The sequence below is a fragment of the Rhinolophus sinicus genome, linkage group LG05, assembly GCF_036562045.2.
Source record: "Rhinolophus sinicus isolate RSC01 linkage group LG05, ASM3656204v1, whole genome shotgun sequence".
Taxonomy (NCBI): domain Eukaryota; kingdom Metazoa; phylum Chordata; class Mammalia; order Chiroptera; family Rhinolophidae; genus Rhinolophus; species Rhinolophus sinicus.
The window spans coordinates 157,698,512-157,719,960 of record NC_133755.1 but is presented as its reverse complement, the minus strand read 5'-3'; the positions used below and the strand labels follow the sequence as shown (position 1 = coordinate 157,719,960).

The window sequence follows — 21,449 nt, the reverse complement described above, 5'->3', positions numbered from 1 at the left end:
CAACTAGATTGAAGGACAACGATTGATGGACTCTGGAGAAACACACTGTTCCCCCATATTCCCCAATAAAAAAATAAATAAAAAAGAAAGATATTTTAAATAGCTATCGAAAATAATACATATAAAGCAAATAAAACAATTAAAAGACACATATGCAACATATTAAAAAAGAAATATGATAATTTTAATTGCTTGAGATTCTTATAAACTTTTACAGAAATTATTCTTTAAAAAATGAAAGGACAGGACATTGTAAAAAGAGGGAAAACTAAAACAGTCATAATCTTAACATGAATACAACAGTTTCTATTTGCCCTGTTACTCCCTTGCTTTGTCTATAGATAGTACATATATATTTTATGTTTGTAATTATAGTGATTGAACAATTCTGCATTTGATATTTTTTCATATACTTGCATTTATGTTCCAAACATTTTGCATAGTGCCAGAGTCCTCACGATATTTATTTTTAATGTTGGCATATTATTCTATCAAATTGCTTAACCATTCTTTCTCTATTGCCATTTTAGTTTATTTCTCAGTGTTGTTGTTGTTGTTGTTTTAGTTTAATTGTAGCATTACTAAGTAAAATTCAGTACTGTGATTTTATTTCTTCCTCCTTCTGTTATATGCTAATTTCATCAATTAGTTGACTATAAAAGAGTCCTCAGGAGTTTCAAAGAGAATGGAAAGACATATTAAATCTAGATAAATTTCAAGCATTTGATGACCACAAGTCTTATAGCACTCTAATGCTCGTTAAATTGCATGCTTGTAAATGAGTAAACTCTGGATTCAAGGTGCCTGGATCCTGCCTTTGCTCAATACCAGCATATCTTATGGAAATTTGCTTCATCTCTCTGTGCCTCTCTTTTCTCATCTGTAAAATGCGATAAGTAGTAGTACCCATCATGTAAGACTGTTCTGAGGATAAGTCATGGGTTATGCATGTCAAATACTTAGAACAGGACCTTCTATATCTAAAGTGCTATATAAATATTATTTCTTTTAATATTAGAATAGTTTTATATTTTTTCTGTACCTTCCAGGTATTCTAAATGCAAGCAAGACAAGTGTTGAGTTACAGAATTTTAAAAACAAACAAGATAATTCCTTAGCCAGAAACAATTTCATACATTTTTTTCTAGTTAGAATAACTAGTAATCTACATTAGAGATTTGTGAACTATCATTATCTCAGCATAATTATAATAGTAAAAGTAAAATAGACACCATCTACTGAACACTATATGCCAGACAAAACATTTGGACATTTAAAAACTTTGTAAAATCTTCACAACCACCTGGAAGGAAACAATATTACCCCAATCTTACAGATAGAGAAACAGACTCAGCAAGATGAAATGACTAGTCAAAAAATATATATTCCTGGAAAGTCATTGGTTATGTTTAGACTTGAAAGAAGGAGAAGTTGTGAGACTGAATTCTCCCTTCATGAGTATCCATCCACCAAATTTCCCATTAAAGCCCCATTAAACATCAAAGGAGGTCAAATGCATTTGTTTTTTGTTTTTCTACTTTTGCACGTCATAGGTACGAAGATGGATCAAGAGCCCAATGGTCAGTGTGGACAAGCATCCAAGTCCCAGCCTGAAGTACACGGGTCCCTCAGTTGTGCACATGCCCCCCGGGGAGCCTGACTTTGAGGCTTCCTTGTGTCAGACGTGCCTGGGAGACCATGTTTTCCAAAGAGGGGTTCTCCCTCATGAGGAGTCGTGCTCATGGGGAACTCAATCTGGATGTGAAGTAAGTTTACTTGTGCTTTGGATCTGTTCTCCTAAAAGGATTCTAGGCCTTTGTTTTTCTTGTATTTATGCCATAGTATGCAATTTTTTTTTTATATAATGTGCATTTATAAAGCTTCTGAGGAGGATATAGAATTGTGGCCTTTGTTAGCCCATTGCACTAATTTTCTAAAATATATTTTTGAATTCATTTTATTTTTCAATTACAGGTGACATCCAATGTTATTTTATACTACTTTCAGGTATTTGGCATAATGGTTAGACATTAACATAATTTACAAAGTGATTCCCTCAGTTTAGTCTAGCACCCACCTGGCACTACATGTAGTTATTATATTACTGATTTATTCCCTATGCTTTACTTTACATCCCCATGACTATTCTGTAACTACTAACTGTACTTCTTAAAACCTTCACTTTTTTTTTTTAAGAAGGGCACAACTCACAGTGGCCCATGCGGGGATTGAACCGGCAACCTTGGTGCTACCAGCACCATGCTCTAACCAACTGAGCTAACCAACCACTCCAACTCTTCACCTTTTTCACACAGCATCCCCAACCTCCCTCCCATCTGGCAACCATCAGTTTGTTCTCCATATATATGAGTCTTTTTCTGTATATTTTGGTAGTGGTGTTGTTCATTCACTTTGTTCTTTAGATTCCACACTAATTCAAAAAGATATATATTTGCTTATGTTCATCGCAGCATTATTTACAATAGCCAACAAATGGAAGCAACTTAAGTGCCCATCAATAGACAATTGTATAAAGAAAAAGTGGTACATATACACAATGGAATATTATTTGGCCATAAAAAAAGAATAAAATCTTACCATTTGTGAATACATGGGTAAGCCTAATGGGTATCATGCTAAGTGAAATAAGTCAGAAAGAGAAAGACAAAAATAGATTTTATTTTTTAGAGCAGTTTCAGGTCCACAGTGAAATTAAGAGAAAGGTATAGAGATTTCCTGTATACCCCCTAGCATAGCTTCCTCCACTATCGACAGCCCCCACAAGAGTGGTACGTTTGTTACAAGAAATCAATCTACATTGACACATCATCACCCAAATTTCATAGTTTACATTAGGGTTCACTCTTGACTCTTGGTGTTGTACATTCTATGAGTTTGGATATGTATAATGACATGTATCCATCATTAAAGTATCATACAGGGCAGTTTTACTGCGCTAAAATCCTCTCTGCGCCATCTGTTCATCCCTCACTTTCCTCAACCCCTGGCATTAACTGATCTTTTTACCTTTAGTTTTGCCTTTTCCAGTTGCCATATGGTTGGAATCATATAGCATGTTGTACTAATTTTTTAGGCTGTCAAGACTGAGTCAGCAATGTTTTGGTCAGCTGGAGACCTTCATTAGTTGTTTGATCACACAGAGATCCATTACTGCATGATGTAAGAAGTATATCATAACAGTTATCTACAGGTTTGTAGCTTCCAGTGAAATATTTAGCTCAAAACGATTTGACCAATAACAGAGCACTGTGTCAACCTTTCATAAATTCCCGTATATACGCCCATAAATTCCCATATATACTTCCCATATTTTTACTAAAATTTATTTTTCTCTGCTATTCCAAGAACTTTTCTTGTTGTTTTCTCTTAATTTTGCTAATCAAAGAAAGCCAGATAACTGACTTATCTTGTAAGTTCTAAGATTTCAAAAATTGACAGTTGTATTTTTAACTTATAACTCAATTAGGTTCATATCTATTTTGATTTTTTAAACCAATCAATTACATGTTTATGTTATTTTTAGTATCTTATTAAAATATATGGACAACATTCAGAACTTGTTACTACAAAGTAGAATTAATTGCAAGTGGTCTTCTGATATGTTATTTCAAATCAGTGCATCATAAGATGATAAATATGAATAACTCCCTCCCTCCTTCAATTTCAAATGGGTGTTTTCCAGAGATAAAGAAATCACTTTAGCTGCTAAAAGAAAAGATTGAAAACCCTTGAGTCTGAATTCCTTTTTACACTGGGATATCCAATGTCACAGAATCTGTTCCCTTGTGAAAAACTAATACCTGCCTGCCTACTTTCTAGTGTTACTGGAAAGATCAAATGAGATAACACATATGAAATAGTTCATAATCTATAAAGTGCCATGCAAATATAAATCATTATTACTTAACATTTGCTGATTTACTTATTAGCTAAGCCTGTCAATCTGTAACACTATAATAGACTTCCGTGACTAGGTTAGCATTTTGCTGATTGATGAACATCTATCATGGTACATTTATTGTATAGCCAGACACTGGCTCAACTCCAGATGGCTGTAAAAGGCAATAAAGAGATTCTGAAGGCAAGGATTGACAAATGTTTTTTCTGTAAAGAGCCAGATAATACATGCTTTAGACTCTGCAGGCCATACAATCTCTGTCACTTCTATTCAGCTCTGTACTTGTATGGAAAGCAGCCATAGATAATATCCAAATGAATAGGGCTGACTGTGCTCTAATAAAACTTATTTACAAAAACGTGTGGCTGGCCCACCAGCCCACCAGCCATAGTTTGCAGACACTTAGAGTCTAAAATAGTTTGCCAACCCTTTAGCGTGTAAAGAACTATTTACGACTTAGAGAAAGAGAGAGGTCTCCACAAATCCTATACAGAGAACAAATACCTAGGATAAACATTTACTTGAGAGCCTACTGTATGCCCACCCCCTTTGTTAGGATCTGGGGATAGATTAATGAATAAATGGAATTCCACACAAGAGGAAACAATAAACAAACAGCTGGAAGGAATTTAACGCAACATTGTGATTCATACTTCTACTTTATCTGGGATAATAGGTGAATCATTTTTCAATTTACAGTGGATTACCTGCTTCTGACTTTGCTGGTTTCTTTTGCTTTTCCCCTTAAGGTCACCACACAATTCAAGTAGACACTTCTGTGTTAAGAATTTAAAAACAAATCTATATTTTGTGTTCCTGTAGGGGTTAAACCATGAAATAGTTCCTTGAGAAGGCACCTTAGTCCTTTTATGAAATGGAGTTGTGTGATGAGAAGATACAGAGGCTGTTAGATGCAGTACTAAACTCCAAGCTGTTCCTTGACAACTCTTGATGTGGGTTATTTTATTCATCCTACCTTCTCAATGTTTCCTCCTATGAAAATTGAGATCATTCGTGCTTACCATCCGGTTTCTTTCTTGGAGATTTTTAGTAATTTGCAGATGAGATGGGTTTGTTACAATCTTGTAAATGTAAATGTATGTGTAAATAGAGTGCTGGATGATCAGGCAACATTCTGGTGCCTGCTCTGCCACAAGGTCAATATGTGAACTTGAACAAGTCAAAACCTCTCAAACATCATATAATGGGCCTAACCTAATTAACTCTAAAGCGCTTTTTAGTCTGGAATCCTATAGTTGGATTTCGATGACCTATAAATGAAAATAAACTCTGTATTTGATGTGTAAAGATAAAACATATTATAGAAAATGAGGTAAGAATGTTTTAAATAAAACAAGAAAGCAAATAAAGTTCTAGTCCTTTATGAATAATTGTAGGGGTTCTTTTCCCCCTAACTTTAAAAATAGTACATTTTAAATGCTACCTTTAATGCCCAAAGTTATACTGAATTTATTAGGTTGGTGCAAAAGTAATTGCAGTATTTGCAATTTTTAACCTTTAAACCGCAATTACTTTTGCACCAACCTAATAGTTTGTGCCAGGCTTTGACAATAGTCTAGTCAGTGGCTTTTAAACATGTTGCTCCCACGGAAGAAACTAGAATATACATATTGCCAATTAGTTACCCAGAAGAATAGCAATATTGTGATGTTACTAGTAGTGCTGTCTAAAATGGACTCTTTATAAATTAAACAGATCTTTCTGGAAATGAGATGGAAAGACAACAAGCTGTTACTGAATAATACATGCTAGTGGAACTCAACTTGTAGTATTCAGTCTGAAATCAACTTTTAGGCCATAAAGAGATGGAAACCAAAGTAGTTTTTCAATGGGTGCAGGATGATTAAACATATTCACAAAGTGTTCTGCACCATATCTCTCACCTCACCTAAATGTCCAGATCAACCAAGTTGGAAGGGAAGGAAAAGAGTGTTTTAGAGAAGTGGGAAAGGGAATCTAGTGTTAAGGAAAGCATAAGATTGGATCAAGATGGCAGCTTGAACATAGAATTTCAACTCTCCTTTCTGCCTTAAATGACAACACACACACACACACACACACACACACACACTTTAATTTATAATAGTGCTAGAAAACAAAGTATGCCACTGTATGGATAAGAGGTAATTAAGAATCCCTGAAAAATAGAAGGCAGGTAGAATTATGAGGTTGATGTGGAAACCACAGTCCAAAATGATCCCATCAAAGAACTTCTACAACAGACAGGGACACTGCAAGCTTATGTATTCAATAGGATCCAGTAAGTTGGGAAATAAAGGTATTTTAGGCAAGGCCTAACAAAAAGAAAGTTAGTTTTAGCAATATAAATTTCAGACAAAATACTACGTAAAACAAACAAACCAAAAAAAAAAAAAATGGAAAGGAGAAAAGAAATATTTCATACTAATGAAAGATATCCACTAAGACAATAAAGCATTCACAAACCTTTATGCACTTAACAACATAACGGAAATCTTTACAGCAACGACTAATAGAAATACAAAAAAAATTGGCAAATTCAGATCATAGAGGGAAGTTTTTATCACACTTCTCCCAGAAATTGCCAGACTGAAAATATGTAAGGGTAGAGGATTTTAATAAAACAATTAACTAAATATGATTGATGTGGAGATTTCTATCTAATAAACAAAGAATACACATTATTTTAAGCATGCATGGAACAGTTACAAAAACTGACCAAGAATTAGATCACCAAGCATATCTCATCAAATTCCAAAATGCAGAAATCACACAGATTGCATTAGCTGATTACAATTTGATAAAATTAGAAACTGAAAACAATGTAAGAGCCAACCACCATCCCCAGACAATCCATCCACCTGGAATCCACAAACATCCTTCTTAATAATTCTGGGCTTACATAAAAAATAAAAAAAGGAAATTAAAAACTATTTTAAGTGTTTACATCACCACCAGGAAAAGCAAATTGAAACAATGAAATGCCATTTGTTTTTAATCCATCAGATTGTCAAAGGTCAAAAATATTAATAATGTCATATTGGTAAAAGTATGGGCCAAAACACTATTGGTGGAAGAGTTTCTTGGCAATGTTCCTCTATTAAAAATGTTTTAAATCTCATACCTTTAATTTAGCAAATCTATGCCTACAAAGTTGTTTATGTGATAAAGAGAATGGGTACAATGATATCCATTGCAATATTGGAGATGGTGATAAAACAGTAACATCAGTGGATAACAAAGTTGTAAACTCATAGGGATTGTTAATTATGGCATATTCATACTATAGAATCTCATTAAAAATGAGGTCGGTATGTACTGACATATCCCAAGATATATTAATTAGGAAAGCAAGTTGAAGATGAATATGTATCTGGCCTTATCATATTTATAGTTTTAAAACTTTATATTTCTCTCTCCTTGTTAGGGTATGTGTATGTGTATCTATGAGTGTGTGTGTTCACATGTTTGTGTGTGAGTATAAATTCAAATAAAAAGATCTGGAAGCATGTACGTCAAACTGAAATGGTGATTACCACCTTCAAGGGATTAAAATTGAAAGGTCATGAGATGGGAGGGAGTAGTCAAGAAGGACTTTAGCTTTGTCTATATTGTTTGAATTTTTTAAGACCTGTGGGTTTGGGGAAAACACCATGCCCACCAGGAGACTCACTTGCAGAAAGTGAATAGTTACAACTCAGTCCTACTGGTAGAAAATTAGGCAAAAGGTGGCTACACACCATGAGACCGTTCCATCACTACAAAGAAAGGCTCCTGGAGAAATATGGAAAAAACACAATATGTATGTTCCCACTGCACCTTGCTCATACCTCTGTCTGTCAATTATTTTGCCCCACCGTGTGATGTTTCTTCATGTGCATATCCATTTATTCTCTAAGCCTCAGCAGTCATTAAATCGAATGCGCTTATTTTCCTATCTCCTCCCAGGGCTTTGCATACACGCTATAAGAGTTCATGTGCTCTTTTTCTCTTTGCCTTTGTTAGCTAAAATTGAAATTTTCTTACGAAAAAAAGAAATTAACATGAAAAGGAGAGATTGAGACAGTAAACTCTGCAGCCCATGCTGGCTGTATATCACATGCATTCCAGCCGCTCTGCATGCCGAGGGCTCACTCCTGATTGTCATTAAGTTTGCTCTCTCATATGGGATAGATTTGGCTGAGAGAGGGTTTCCTCAGACTTCTCTGTCTTTCAACTCAAGACAGCTCAAAAGGTGCTTAGTCAGCGACTCACGGCTGAAGCCAAAGCTCTGTGTGCTGTTTTTAAGGCCTAGTGAAGTCAAGCCCCTGGACGGAGCCATCCAACTTGAAGAGGTTAGTAACCACATTACTACAAACAGAAAGACTAACATTGAGTCTTTGACATGATTAAATATAAGGTTACTGCCTCTTCTTCCACCTCAGCACATCACCAAAGACAGTAACTGAAGCCGTCTTCACAGTTCTGGGAGAGAGTCTGCCCCTCACGGCTTACTGTGTTCCAAATGCCTTACCTCCACCTGTTAGGCTCCCTCAGTCGAAGGAGGTGCACCATTACTTTCATATTTCTTCTCAACGTTGTTGAGCCGGTCCTTTGAACCCCAGGAAGCTCGGTTGTAAAGTGGTCAGCTGAGGAATAGTTTCCATATTGACTTACTTTCATATTGTCTTGAGTTTTTCTGATCTTTCTTAAGAAGAGGCTATAAAAAATATACTTAAATCAGCCAGATGGCTTTATAGATTTCTGGCTCCTTTCAATTTACATAGTAAAAAATTTTTTACGAAAGCTATAGGGAATAAAATAATATTGCTTCAAATTACCCTCTTCCCCCAGTTTTCTGCTCTTGACATTATGTTTTAGGGTCTCTGGGGGATGTCTGCTGATTTCTAAGCTTATCACCCACAATTTTCCTTGTTCTGCACCGAATTTTAAGCCATGCAATCACTGAGGAAGCACTTATTACATAAAATGAAAGATCAGACTACTAAGAGGGCGGGGAGATAAGAAAATGCTCTTCTCTTTTTAGAACGTGATGGAGGGGATGGCTTACCCAGAGCAAAACCTGGATTCTTCACGCAGCGCAGCTGCTGGTGGGTCATGTGACCTCACAGTTATCTGATGTGGGGCTCACCTGAAAATCATGAAGAATGTAGTGCTGAACCACCTCACCTGGCTGGTGATCAAATGACAGGGAACATGTGGAAGCTCTTTAAACAATAACCATAAATATTATTAGTTGTCAAACACCTCTAAGGGGATAAAAAGCTGAAAAGACTTTAAAGTAAGTAAATCAGCCTTCAGCAAAACACTCATCACATTTCCAAGCTTTCTTAATTAAAATAATAATAATAATAATAATAATAATAATAATAATAAATAATACTGCCTGGAAAATAATATGTCTTGGGAAACATTAAAAATAACGTAGTAAATTGCCCTTTTAGGATAGTGAAAATCCCTATAATTACTATGTGATTATTTATCTGAATATTATTATTCTAATACTGAGGCAGAATTGGGAAAAAAAGATAGTTTTACCCCAAAAACCTTAGAATTATTTTTCCTAGAAGGACAGTATTTAAAAAAAAAATGTTTATTTCAGGCAGGGGTATGTAAAATAGAGGAAACTCTACTGGTTTCTTCTTGAAGTTTTCAATATTCTTTCCTTTGTTCTACAGTAATTTGAAATGTCCTCAGTAACTTTCAATTGCAGCAATCATCTTTGGCTAAGAGGTTGAGGAAAGATTACCTTGTTATCTTATAACTCCTGTTAAGAGCTATTGGTCAGCTAAAATTTCTACTTTTAGATTTCATATGTCTTTTAATACAAATCTACCTCCTTCCTGGCTCCACAATTTTCAAAAATTATGTAAAAATTGTCATAAAGGCATTATTGAGATGTTTGAAAATAAATAATGCCATTTTCTTTACATACCAACTGGTTTTTATTTTTTTGTTGTTTTTTTAATTTTTTTGTATTCTTTCAGTTTTTTCCTCATGTGCACTTACTTTGTACATGACTGTTGTCATAGTGTATATGTGATATTGAAACTGCCTTTTTTTTCACTTAACATTTATTGAAAACTTAACTTTCACTTAACATTTATATGTTGTGACATAAATTTACTAATTATCATTATAGTTAACATTGCATGAAATTGATATCATTAGAACTTTCATTTTATTAATTATTTTCTCTTCTTGATGAGGTTGCAAATAATTTTTTCCCTCAGTTTGAATAATCTTGCAATAAATTGAAACAGTATAAATCCCCAGTAGGGGAGTAAAGTTTGAAGATAATTATGGTTCTCGCCAAAATACTTTCAAGACCCGTTTAGAAAGTCAAATCAATAAAAATGTTACCAACCTTGTATAAATAAACCTACTATTCTAGCACTTCATCCCTTGAAGTTCACAACATGTTTTAATTTGTGTTAATTTAATTAAATGATACTTCAGTGATGTGATATTTCTTTGATTAGCAAAAAAGTTAAGGAATTTTCCATTTTTTAATTTATTACATGTAATTCCTCATAGGAATTGTTTTGTTCTATCCTTGCCTCTTTATATATTGGAATTCTGCATTTAGTTTTTTCAATCTAAATGAATTATTTCTATGTAGATTTAAATTCTATTTCAATCCTTTCTATGGCAGATTTTCCCCCAATCTGAGTCTTGGTTATTACATGCTCAAAAACAAACCAGGTCTACTTTTAGTACTATTAGAGAGAGGATATCTATCTTAGCTTAAAGCTAAAAGCAGCACACTGTCTTCCATCCAAAACGGTCCTGTTGCCAACAGAAGGGTTGCATGTGAAAGAATGCCAGGTCCCGAGTGGTTACGGCTTTCTGTCTGTGCCACATGCATTTTTGTATCTGGCCAGACAGCTTGATAACCAGGAAACTGGCTCCTTCTCTTCTAGGAGTAGTTCCATGTTTCCAGTCTGTTTCCAGGGCTCTTAGTGCCAGGAGGCCACCTTCATTTGATTCAGGGCTGCCCTTCTCTTCCAGAGGTGACAGCCTGGAATGTGGGGCACCGGAGGAGGCAGTGTGACTCCAGGTCACTTGCTCTCACCTCTTGAAACTTACCAAAGGGTTGCTTTATCCACCACTTACCATATGCTTCTGCTGTATTTAAAAGACATGGTTCAAGTCACAAAAATCAAATTTTAGAGTCAAGACTTTGGAATAAAACAAGTTTATATCTGCACTCAGTTCACTTTATTTTTTATTACCTAAGCTCTCCTATGTGTTACATCCCACCAGTATGCCTCCTTCCTAGGCGATAAGTCTGAAAAGGGATAAGGGAATCCATCCAGGCTATTTAGAACATAAAATATTCCAGGAAAGTTACTCCCTGTCTTCTCCTGGAAATCTCTAGTCCGTGGTTACGCTTATCCTTGGGTTGGAACACATTTCTTTGGCTCTTGTATGTAACCAAATCTTTCCTGCTTCTAATTAAACTTATTCCTTTTAGTGTAGTCCTTCCCAGAAACCATATGGCTATTTTCCACTAAAATAATATCCCTTCTTAGTAGTTCTGAGACTTTGAAAAATTTAAAAGAAGAATTTTTACTAACTACTAAAAATTTACAAGCAAGAACAGAATTTAAGGTATAAAACAAGTTAATTGTACGCCATTTGATTTTTTGCCATTATTTCTTTTTCTCAAAGTTTGCAGTTATATATTTTTCCTTGGATTGCTTATTGAAATGATAGAATTTATTAAGTAGCATTCCTAAAGTGTAAACTACTCCGTAAAGAACAAGGTATACAAAAATATGAATAATTTTGGGAAATATTTTATGATTATTTCTTACAACAGTATATAATTTAATTCTAAAAATTGATTTGGAGAACTGAAATGACTCTTCTTATAAGTCATCTAAAGAAAAAGGAGCAAAAATGATTAACATCACCTTGATATCTCCGATTCTATAGAGTAAAATGCTTCTTGTTCATTCTGCTTGTGGAGAGAGCGTTGGAAAAATACCTAAGTGTGCCAAGACACACTTTGTCTATGGTGTTCAGGATAAATAAATTATTCTGTTTTCACTTTTTCACTGATGTTAGATCCCCTTGTCTTCGCGAGCTAGTAAATCAATTAATCTATTTCTAGGCAAGATTCTAGCGAAGCTCAGTTTGAGTGACATCATCTCTTGAGGGAATCGTCAGGACCAGAGAAGTCCACCAATACAATGTGACTCAGCTCTATTCCATAAGATTAAACTTTCCTTATCCACCTTGAGTAGCAGACATTAGTGAAAGAACATGTTAAAACTCCTTGTGAAGTCAAGCCAAACTCCACAGCTTGCTATCTTCATTTTAGTTTACTTTTCCAATGTCCATCAGCTTTGATAACTATACATACACAATTCTATTCTCAATTCCTTCTTCCCTCTTATGCTGGTAGGTTGTTTTCCTATTGAGATTTTAAATGATCATTTCAAAAGATTCACCTAGATTTCTACCTGGGGGAAAATGCAAGAATTCAGCACTTCTGGCTGGGTTAGATAAGAAGCAGACAGGTGGCTCCTTTGTCAGGTAACACAAGGATCAGAGGTTAAAAGTCTTTGTAGAGAGAAAATGTTAAGTGCATTGACTTGGTTGTACCAAAAGAAGAAAAGAAAGAAATTAATGACCATTATAGTTCTCTTCCTGGCTTAGAATTGCGTGTATAAGCAGCACTGACATACTTTTAAAACAAGCAATCTAATACCAGCAAGAAGGCAGATGTTTCAGGTGGTGACCACCTGTACAAAATGGCAACAGGGATATCAGAATGCCGAGGCCCCTTGCAGCCCACCACAGAGGCTGGGTTTGTTCTCTCAACTAGTTTATGTGATAGCAAAACAGTAAGTACCTAGGAGAGAGGGAAATACTGATAAGCAACCAAGTAATTATAATACGCTATGATACATGCTACCATAGGGGAAGGTATAAACTGCACATAAGAGGGCCTCATAGTTTGGGGTCAATGAAGCAGAATAGAAATCTAAACTAAGAAGTGAAGAGTGAATAAATTAGTGAGGTCAGGAAAGGTGGGGAAGAGAAGCCCAGGCAGATGGGAAAAACAACCAAAGGTCTGGATGACTGAAATGACAGTAAATTTGAAGCAAGAAAAATAAAGCTGAACTGAGGAACAAGAGTTCAGGTCATTAAGGCTTTTCACAAGGCATTTAAATAGTATATATACTATCCCCAGGAAACAAAGTTCCATTTAAATGTTTCCATCACAACAGCGTTATCATTAGGCCTAAGGAATGGATAGGAGAGGGCCAAATTCTAGAAATTCTTCCATTAAAGATTTATGACTTTGGATTGTTTTATGGCTCTGACCTTGTTAAAGATAAATGTTTGAGATTTAATATAATATGCTTCATTCTTGTTGTGCAATGAGAAACAAGGATTCTAGATTTGGGAAAGAGTAGCATTAACCAAAGAGCTCTCATTACTGAGATGGAGGGGGAGAAAATGATTCAAAAGAGGAGTCTGAAACCATAAACAAACTTTGTCATTTGCTAAGTTTGTCATTATTTAGTGACTGAAGAAAAAAAGGTAAGATTAAGATGTGGGAGAATTGAAAAGCTACCAAGAGAATAGCAGTTGGGAGAAAGAGGGGAGCAAGGCAAAAGAGGTAGGAAACACTTTGGTTGGGATATGAATGACCACAGGCTATCCGCCATTTTGTGTTTCACTTGAGAAATCTCCAAGCCTCTGAGAGAGTCAGAGAATTCTCGCTATTAGGATTGGTTGTATATAAGTAAGCACAGAGCTGTAAAGGCAGAGGAGAGTGGATATTTCTAAAATGCCTCTGTATGAATGTCATCAGTCTTTGTGTGGGAAGATGCTGTTGTTGAACCTGTATCAATGTTTAGTGTGTTTCCTAGCGTTAAAGACTGGATTTGTACTGCTCTGCTTATACTCTCTTGCCTAATCTCACCAAAGACTACTAGAACAAATTTTCAATAGACTTGGAGGGTTAATCTAACTGACTTTTCCTGGGCTTGAACTAAGAGCCTTGACCTCTTTGCACAATGCTCTAAATCAACTACACTAATCACACTGATGATTTGTGATACCTATGAGAAAAAAAAAATAACAGAATTTGAAGAAGTGTTTTTCTTGAATGATTTTTAGCCACTGAAGAATGCAAAAGTTCCAATTTTCTTCATAATTGAAACCATAACATCTGTGAGAACTCAACTGTTTATCAAGACACAAGCAGAAGTTATAGGCTTTATTTCATGGGTTAAGTCAAAAAGCTGTATGTACTTTCATGAAATCTCATAATGGATTGGTAGTGGTTATTATGGATGATAATATTTATTTAGATGAGTCAGAACTACCCAGTACAAAAGATGTTTAAAGCAAAAAATGACAGCCTATTTTGCAAAGGCACAGGCTGAAATTATCTATAATTTCAGTGAATGGCATAAATTGTATGACACAGACTTGGTTCTGGCTTTCATTTTCATGGTAAGAACAGTTTATAAATCAGTGACATGACTCATGGGTCTCAGGCCGGGTGCATCAATCCAGCACCTGCGTTCCCAATCAGTCATATCGCATTCATATCCAGACACTCATAGTCGTATTATTAACCTTAGCCACCAAAAGTAATATTTCAGTATTGAGAGGATGTGCAAATTTAAGCGAATAAGATTCTTTTCCTTCTCATGGCACTTACATGCACCTAATGCATAAAAACAGTGCTGTTTCTTTCTGTTGAGTGTCTCAGAGGTGAATGCCATTGGGGGTTTTGTGTTTGTGTCTTTGTGTGAGCCATATATAGGTAAATTTTACAAAAGGCCACAGCAGATGTGACTTTGCACTAGGTCCATGTGACTAACAGCAGCGTGCTACCTTAACCTCACTTTGGGGAAATCCAAGCTTCGAAGTCACCATACAGGATGTTGCATCAAAAGAGGGATTTCCCCTCTGCTCTGGAACATCATTACTTTCTTCCCCTTCCTCAACTCTACGGTACAAAAATATTCTAAAAACAGTTAACAGTTTGCCCTGTCATGGGTGACTATATGAGGGGGTGGGAAGGGTGGGGATAGGGAATGAAGGGGAGTTTGTGCATTGGGGTCTAAGGGGGCAGTAACAACAAGACCCGTGAACACTTTGGTTTGCACATTGTGTCTCTGGGAATGCTACTTTATATTACCCTATAGTAAAAGAAGTAATAATGATCACTGGCCCACCTATGTATCAAGCATGGTTTTGGTGTTAGATCTCCGTTCAAAGCCTAGCTCTGATACTTGCCAGCTGTATACTTGAGTTTCCCCATCTATAAAATGGATAATAATACAAACTAAACAGGGTTGCTGTAAGATTTAAACAAGAGAGTATATGGACGTTTATTTCATTTGTCTCTGATTCTGTCCTCCCCCAAACGCCACCCTAGTTTCCCAAGCTTAAAAGAAATCAAATAGGTCTACACAATGAAAATTATATGGTGATTATGAACTGTCTATATTTAATGTACCAAATCTACTACTTCTCTTTACCTTGTAATTTGTGTCCACTGGATACGATACTTATTAATCATAAGTCTATGTCCTGTGTCTTTTTTCTATTTTTTTTTTTTTTTACTTTTTATTAGTTTCAGGTGTATAAGTCCTGTGTCTTTTTGTTCAGCAAAAAGAGAATTCAAAGAGGAACTAGAGATAGCAAAGCAAGTACATTATTAAAGGAGCTTGTGTCAGTTTAATTTGTAGAACAAGTCAGCTTTTTACCAGTCAAGGAGTATGTGTTCAGCTGTGAGACTGTATTCAGATATGTTGTGTGTCAGGCTCCTAGTAGATTTGATAGCTTTAATTTTTAATTTTTAATCCTCAAAATAGGCATTATGTAGTATTTAAAGATGTTTAGAGTTTAAGTAGTTAAAACCCATTCTGTATGAATTGTATGTTCTAGAAATATGTTAGTGTACATTTGAGACAGTCTAATTCCCAGGTCCCAGAGTTCCCAGGCGTCTCCTTTTTTTCATACACTGAACTTGTTCTGAATCCAATTATACTCTTTCCATTTTGCTAAATAACTCATTCTGTGTGTCCGTCAATAGGATATACTTTGATATTAGGGGGAAAAAAAATGTTTTTACTTTAATGTGCTCCAGATTCAAGACCTTTATGAAAGCTGGTCTGCCTTATTTCCCAGTTGTACTAATTAAAAGTACTAATTATTTCCATGCTGGTATCCCAGGACCATCTTTTGATGCATGAAAGTTTTGAGAGAATTAAAAAAAAAAAAACTGACTGACTTTGGGAATCAAGTGAGAAAATTAATATTCTTTAGCCCCAATTTTTAAAAGAGTTTTTTTATGTCAGTGCATTTGACTTTCAGTCCTACTTCTTTGGTTTCAGATCTGTTCTGGATTTATGTCAAATGGGAAATAGTTGCCAGAATCCCGTTTCTTTATATAGCAGTTAATACTGAAAAGAGACTTATCTCACTCTTGATGCTAATAGGCTTCTCAAAAGCAGGACTTTTGTTTTTTGTTGTTGTTGTTTTGTTTTGTGTTTTTAATTTAATTCTTGTCATTTATAAAGGAGTTAAAGCAGATTTTCAAAATCCTTCTTATCTCTAATATCAATAATTCTCTAAGACCTATGGTCACTTTCCTAATTTATAAATCAACCCATTTCTTCCTCTCATGAGAAACAATCCAGGTGTGCTTCGGGAGAAAGTCGGTTATTTACTTTTCTATGCAAAAGGTGGGAGAATGAAAGAAACATTATTTTTCCAGCTGGAAAGCAGTCCTTTCCCAGAGATACAGATAATCTCTTTTAAAAATGTATAGACTCCAGAACAATTATACTCTAAAAAAGATTATTAAGTCATATTAACTGAAGAGGCTATCATATGGTGGAGTGAGATTTCTGTTCAAACTTTTACTGGTGCCAAATTTTGTGAGTCATGTGAATTATTTACAGTATATCATTCTCAATGGCAAGTTTATTCTCATTTAGATCCCCTGGAATTGTAAACACATAACTTATTTACTCCCTTGAGTAGAGCTTTGCTTGAGAGAAGAGAATATTTTGGTAGCAAGCTATTTCAGTAGACTGAAACTGTGCAATAGGACAGGAAAAAAAAAGCTACCGCAGTAAAAAGCAAAACTGGAAAAACACCTACCTAAAAATGTGTATATATAAATGAAATTGAGTTTATTTTATAAAAATAAGGTCAATGAAAATGAATTCCACAAGTGGAATGTATTCACTCAACAACGAATTTGTTGATAAATAATATAGTAGTAATATTGGAGATGCTTGCTGTGGACGCCTTATTGTTCAGCTGTAATATTGGGGGGAGGTGTAGGGAAACTGAAAATAGCAGCAGTGGCTTCTACCCGAATTCCATTAATACTTGGGTGTTAATAGCCTCCCGATTTTTGAGAAGGAAAAAGTTGGAACTCAACAGGTAGCCAACCTTTCCATTCCGCAATTAATATAATTATCTTTTAAAAAACCTTTAACATTCAATGCCTAGAATAAGGCTATTTCAGATATTTGAGTTGCTGGCAACTTAACCCAAAATAGTCGTCTCATAATGACTTTTTTAAATCACTTGTCTAGAGCTATTGATGGAAAGAACAGACTCTAGGGATGAAGCAACGATAGGAAGTGAAAGTACCCAGTAGTATATAAAATGTGTTGGAACTGAGTCATATGTATATATAAATGTAAATTAAATTCTAGTTCCTGAAATCCCTCCTTCATAGCTGAGTCACAATCTATTTTGGGACAAATTTGCCAGTACTACAACTCTTTCACTATACATTAAAATTCATACAGAAGTTGAAGACTAACGGAATAATCAGATAGACTGACAATGTGGCCTTGCGCTAACATTGAGCATATGGCCTCCAAGTTGAGGCTGACCTAAACTGCCTGTGCTTTGAAGGTATGTTTCCTAATGCTGATTGGGGGGGCATGAGTTGATTAGAAATACCTACTTTATCTTTTAACACTTGGTCTTGTTCTTTATTTAAAATGTTTATTTTTCTACTTCCTTCCTGTCAAAACGTGTCTAAACTTTTTTTGTGATGAATTTTACTATTTTTAAGTAATTTTTTATTGTCTTTTTTCTAAAAAGTATTTGGAGCTACATTTTTCACCTTGATCGTACTTGCTTTCTCTCCTTTTTTTTTTTTTAACTAGGTTCAGTTAATGTGATTTCAGAGTTTATATTAAGTCCCTGACTTTAAGAAGATATTCTCCAAGAACCTGAATCTTAGACCTAGAAGAGACATGAAAGTTTACATAACACATCCCTGATTTTTAAGCAGAACCACCCAAAGAAGATGCCACACAAAATTATTTTTCATGGCTCTATTATTTTTCATTGAAATTCAACCTGAATCTCATTTTGACATTTAAATACTCTTATTCTGTCTAACCAAAGCCTTTGTACTTCAAACCCAGCATGTTTTCCCTTGTTTTTCACTCTATGCAGATAGCCAACCATCTTCTTATAAAAAGCTCTCCAAACACCCAAAGAATGCATTCAGTTGCCATCTGGCCTTCTCTTCAAGAAAACGACTAACAGTTCCATTTCCCTCTCCTCAATGTTCTTATTTTCCAACACTTGAATCGTTTTGCCATCTTTGTGGCTGCCTTCTAAATAATTTCCAAGTTCTCTAATCATTCTTCAAATATGGACTCTAGGGGTAAACATTTCAGAATAATACTAAATTGAGATTATCTAACAGCTCCTTCTCACATACTCTCATTCTACATTTATGTTTATATTGGTCTTTTTAAGTTTCCTAATATTAAAAATATTTTTTTTGTCTAGATTTGGATTTTTTAATGGAACTGATTGGTTTTGGATGAATTTTACTATTTTTGTACAGAGTATTTACTATTTTTGTACAGAGTATTTACTATTTTGTACAGGTGTCTGTACAAAGTAGACATTTCAATGCAACACTGAGACACATGTAAGATTTCTCCAGAAAGCATTTATAGAAATTATAACGATAGCTAAAATAATTTTTTTGTTTCTCTACTTAATGTTTTTTCTAATATTTTTCCTGTATTTAATCTTAGATAAAATTTCCAGCAAGTTTCTGGCCAAAAAAAGGAAAAAGAATCAGGATCTAGTTGCATAACACTAGTACAATAACTATTCCAATTTAGTTTGGCATCAATGTGATTATGAACAAATTTAGAGCCTTTAGGAATGTTTTGGACTATTTCTGAATAAATTATGTTTGAATCCCAGGTTCATTGTTTTTGTTTGTTTGTTTGTTTGTTTGTTTGTCTTTTCTTTTTGGGGGGTGGGGAGAGGCAGACTGAAAATTATTGCAATATGTGGAAGTATGAACTTGTAGTTTATTAATTTCATTAATCCCTCTGAAGATCCAGGCCTTCAGAAAGGGTAACCCTGTATGGCATTCCAGCATTGTCTTGGGAAGTTCAACAAAGTACTGCCCTGGCATGCAGATTTTCATTTACCTTGGGAAAGAACCAGTCCATGTGGTACCCAGGCAGTGGAAATAATGATTGGGGCCCATGAGACTAAAAGGAAAGTCTTTGCAGGGGAATACTGTCTGTCCCCCTTTTCCTAGTGACATAACATAAACCTGGCATGGACTAGTACTAGAAAGCCTTATCTTGCACAAGTCCAAAGAAACTTGAAAACACCACACCAGAAGACTGAAGGTGGGGTACACATTTATTCAAAGTCGTCAATAATTCTGTGCTGAAAGAAATATGAGATTGTAGCCTCAAAATGCATATCGTTTTTTATAGTAGTACTTTAACATCAGGACCTTTTCCAATCATTAGGACATTTACCTCCCCATTCCATTTCCTTGATATGGACAAAGCTGCTCTGTTTGCAAGGTAGATAGATGATAGATAGAAGATAGATGATAGATGATAGATAGATAGGTATAGATGATATAGATGCTAGATAACTTTTTAATTATGAAGACAATATAAAAATTATTAAAATTTAAGATTTAGGAAACAAGAAAAGCATCCATCATCTCACTACAGTAAACAATAAACATTTCTTCATGCTTTGACTTATCTGTCCTTCTATATATAATTGAAACACGATTTTACACTGTGATTTCTTTTATTTAACATAATATGGGTAACATGTCTCTCACGGCTAAAAACACTTAAGAAGTACCATGTGAATAGTGGTTGTGCCATGTTTTACACATTTCCCCATGTTGGTTTGCTTCCAGTGGTTTGCATTTATGAATAATGTTAAGACAGTTTTGTGCATATAGATTTATGAATTATTTATTTAGGATTTATTAATTACCTAAAATAAGATAAATGGGATAAAAGTATTGAAACATCTTAAAGCTCTTAAAATATACTATAATCACTTTCAGAAAATGTTTTAAATATTAAAATGCAATGATCTATCTACGAGAATACCAGTTTTAGTGAACCCTTGCCAGAGTTGATTAAAAATTCGTTCTGTATATTGCTGTAACTATTGTTTTCTTTTTAAACATGAATATTTCAACCAAATATCACCATTGCTAACCTTATGTTTTTACATGGGGAAAAGAGTCAAATATGCATTATTTGAAACATATAAGCAAAGCATTTTCCACTTCGGTTTTCAATGAGTAGCTTGGATTATTTGTGATAAACCAGTGCACCGTCTTCAGTTATGATCTGCCATGATAATCTCTGAGGCAGATTTTCCATAGCATTCAGGGTTAAAGCCTATCTCACCTCAAGGAGTTACATAAACTCTTGTGTTCCGAGCTACTAATCTTCTAGCCTTACTCCACAGCTGTATTGCAAGGTCCAGTTCTGTTCATTATCACAACAAACTCTTATGGATTGAACTAAATGTCATTTTACACAAGAATTTTTAGTGGCTTTAATTGGGAAGCAAGGTATTGATAAAAGAAGTGTTGAGTTCAAGAAAGAAATTACAAAGATTCTAAGCAAGACTTTTCCTTTTTACCTGATTCCCTCTTCCTGCCCCTGAAGCTTCATTCTTATTATTCTCCACAGCAAATAAAGCCCAGAGATGTATGTGCAAGCATGCACAGGCACGCAAACACACACACGCACACGCACACAGAAGAAATCATTATATATATATATGAGCATTTTCTGGAAGAACCCACAAGAAACTGTTGCTGGTGATTACTGGTATGTGAGACTGGGGACGGATCTTCTCTTCTCCAGGCACTTCATCAGGCAATCAGAAATTACCTTTCCCCTCAGTAATCAAAAAACAATCTTTTCTGAACATTCGTGGAGTGTTCAGAAAAGATATTCTTCCATTTCCTTTAAGAAACTAAGCATAAGTGACCAATATAAATGAAATTGACACTGTTGTATGGTTATAGAGTAAATGTTAACAGGTTGGAGTGACTTTAGCAGATGTTTAAGTAATAGATGGTTCAAATTCATTTTTCTTTATGCACTTGAGTGCTCCAGGCTTATTCTTATTAGGTTAAAATATTCGAAGGAAAGAGTCAGGGAGGTTTGGGAACCAACCAGAGGTAACTTACGAGCACAGTATATAC

At 35.0% G+C, this 21,449-nt stretch overlaps 1 protein-coding gene across 1 annotated transcript in view; it reads left to right on the top strand.

Annotated features, from left to right (window-relative positions):
- The window catches only part of SGK1 (serum/glucocorticoid regulated kinase 1), a 98,824-nt gene that overhangs the window by 37,570 nt on the left and 39,805 nt on the right, over positions 1 to 21,449 (top strand). The window contains exon 2 of the mRNA XM_019732732.2: positions 1,554 to 1,766. Within this exon, the coding sequence (XP_019588291.1) occupies positions 1,554 to 1,766 (213 nt within the window). The remainder of the gene's footprint in view (positions 1 to 1,553; positions 1,767 to 21,449) is intronic.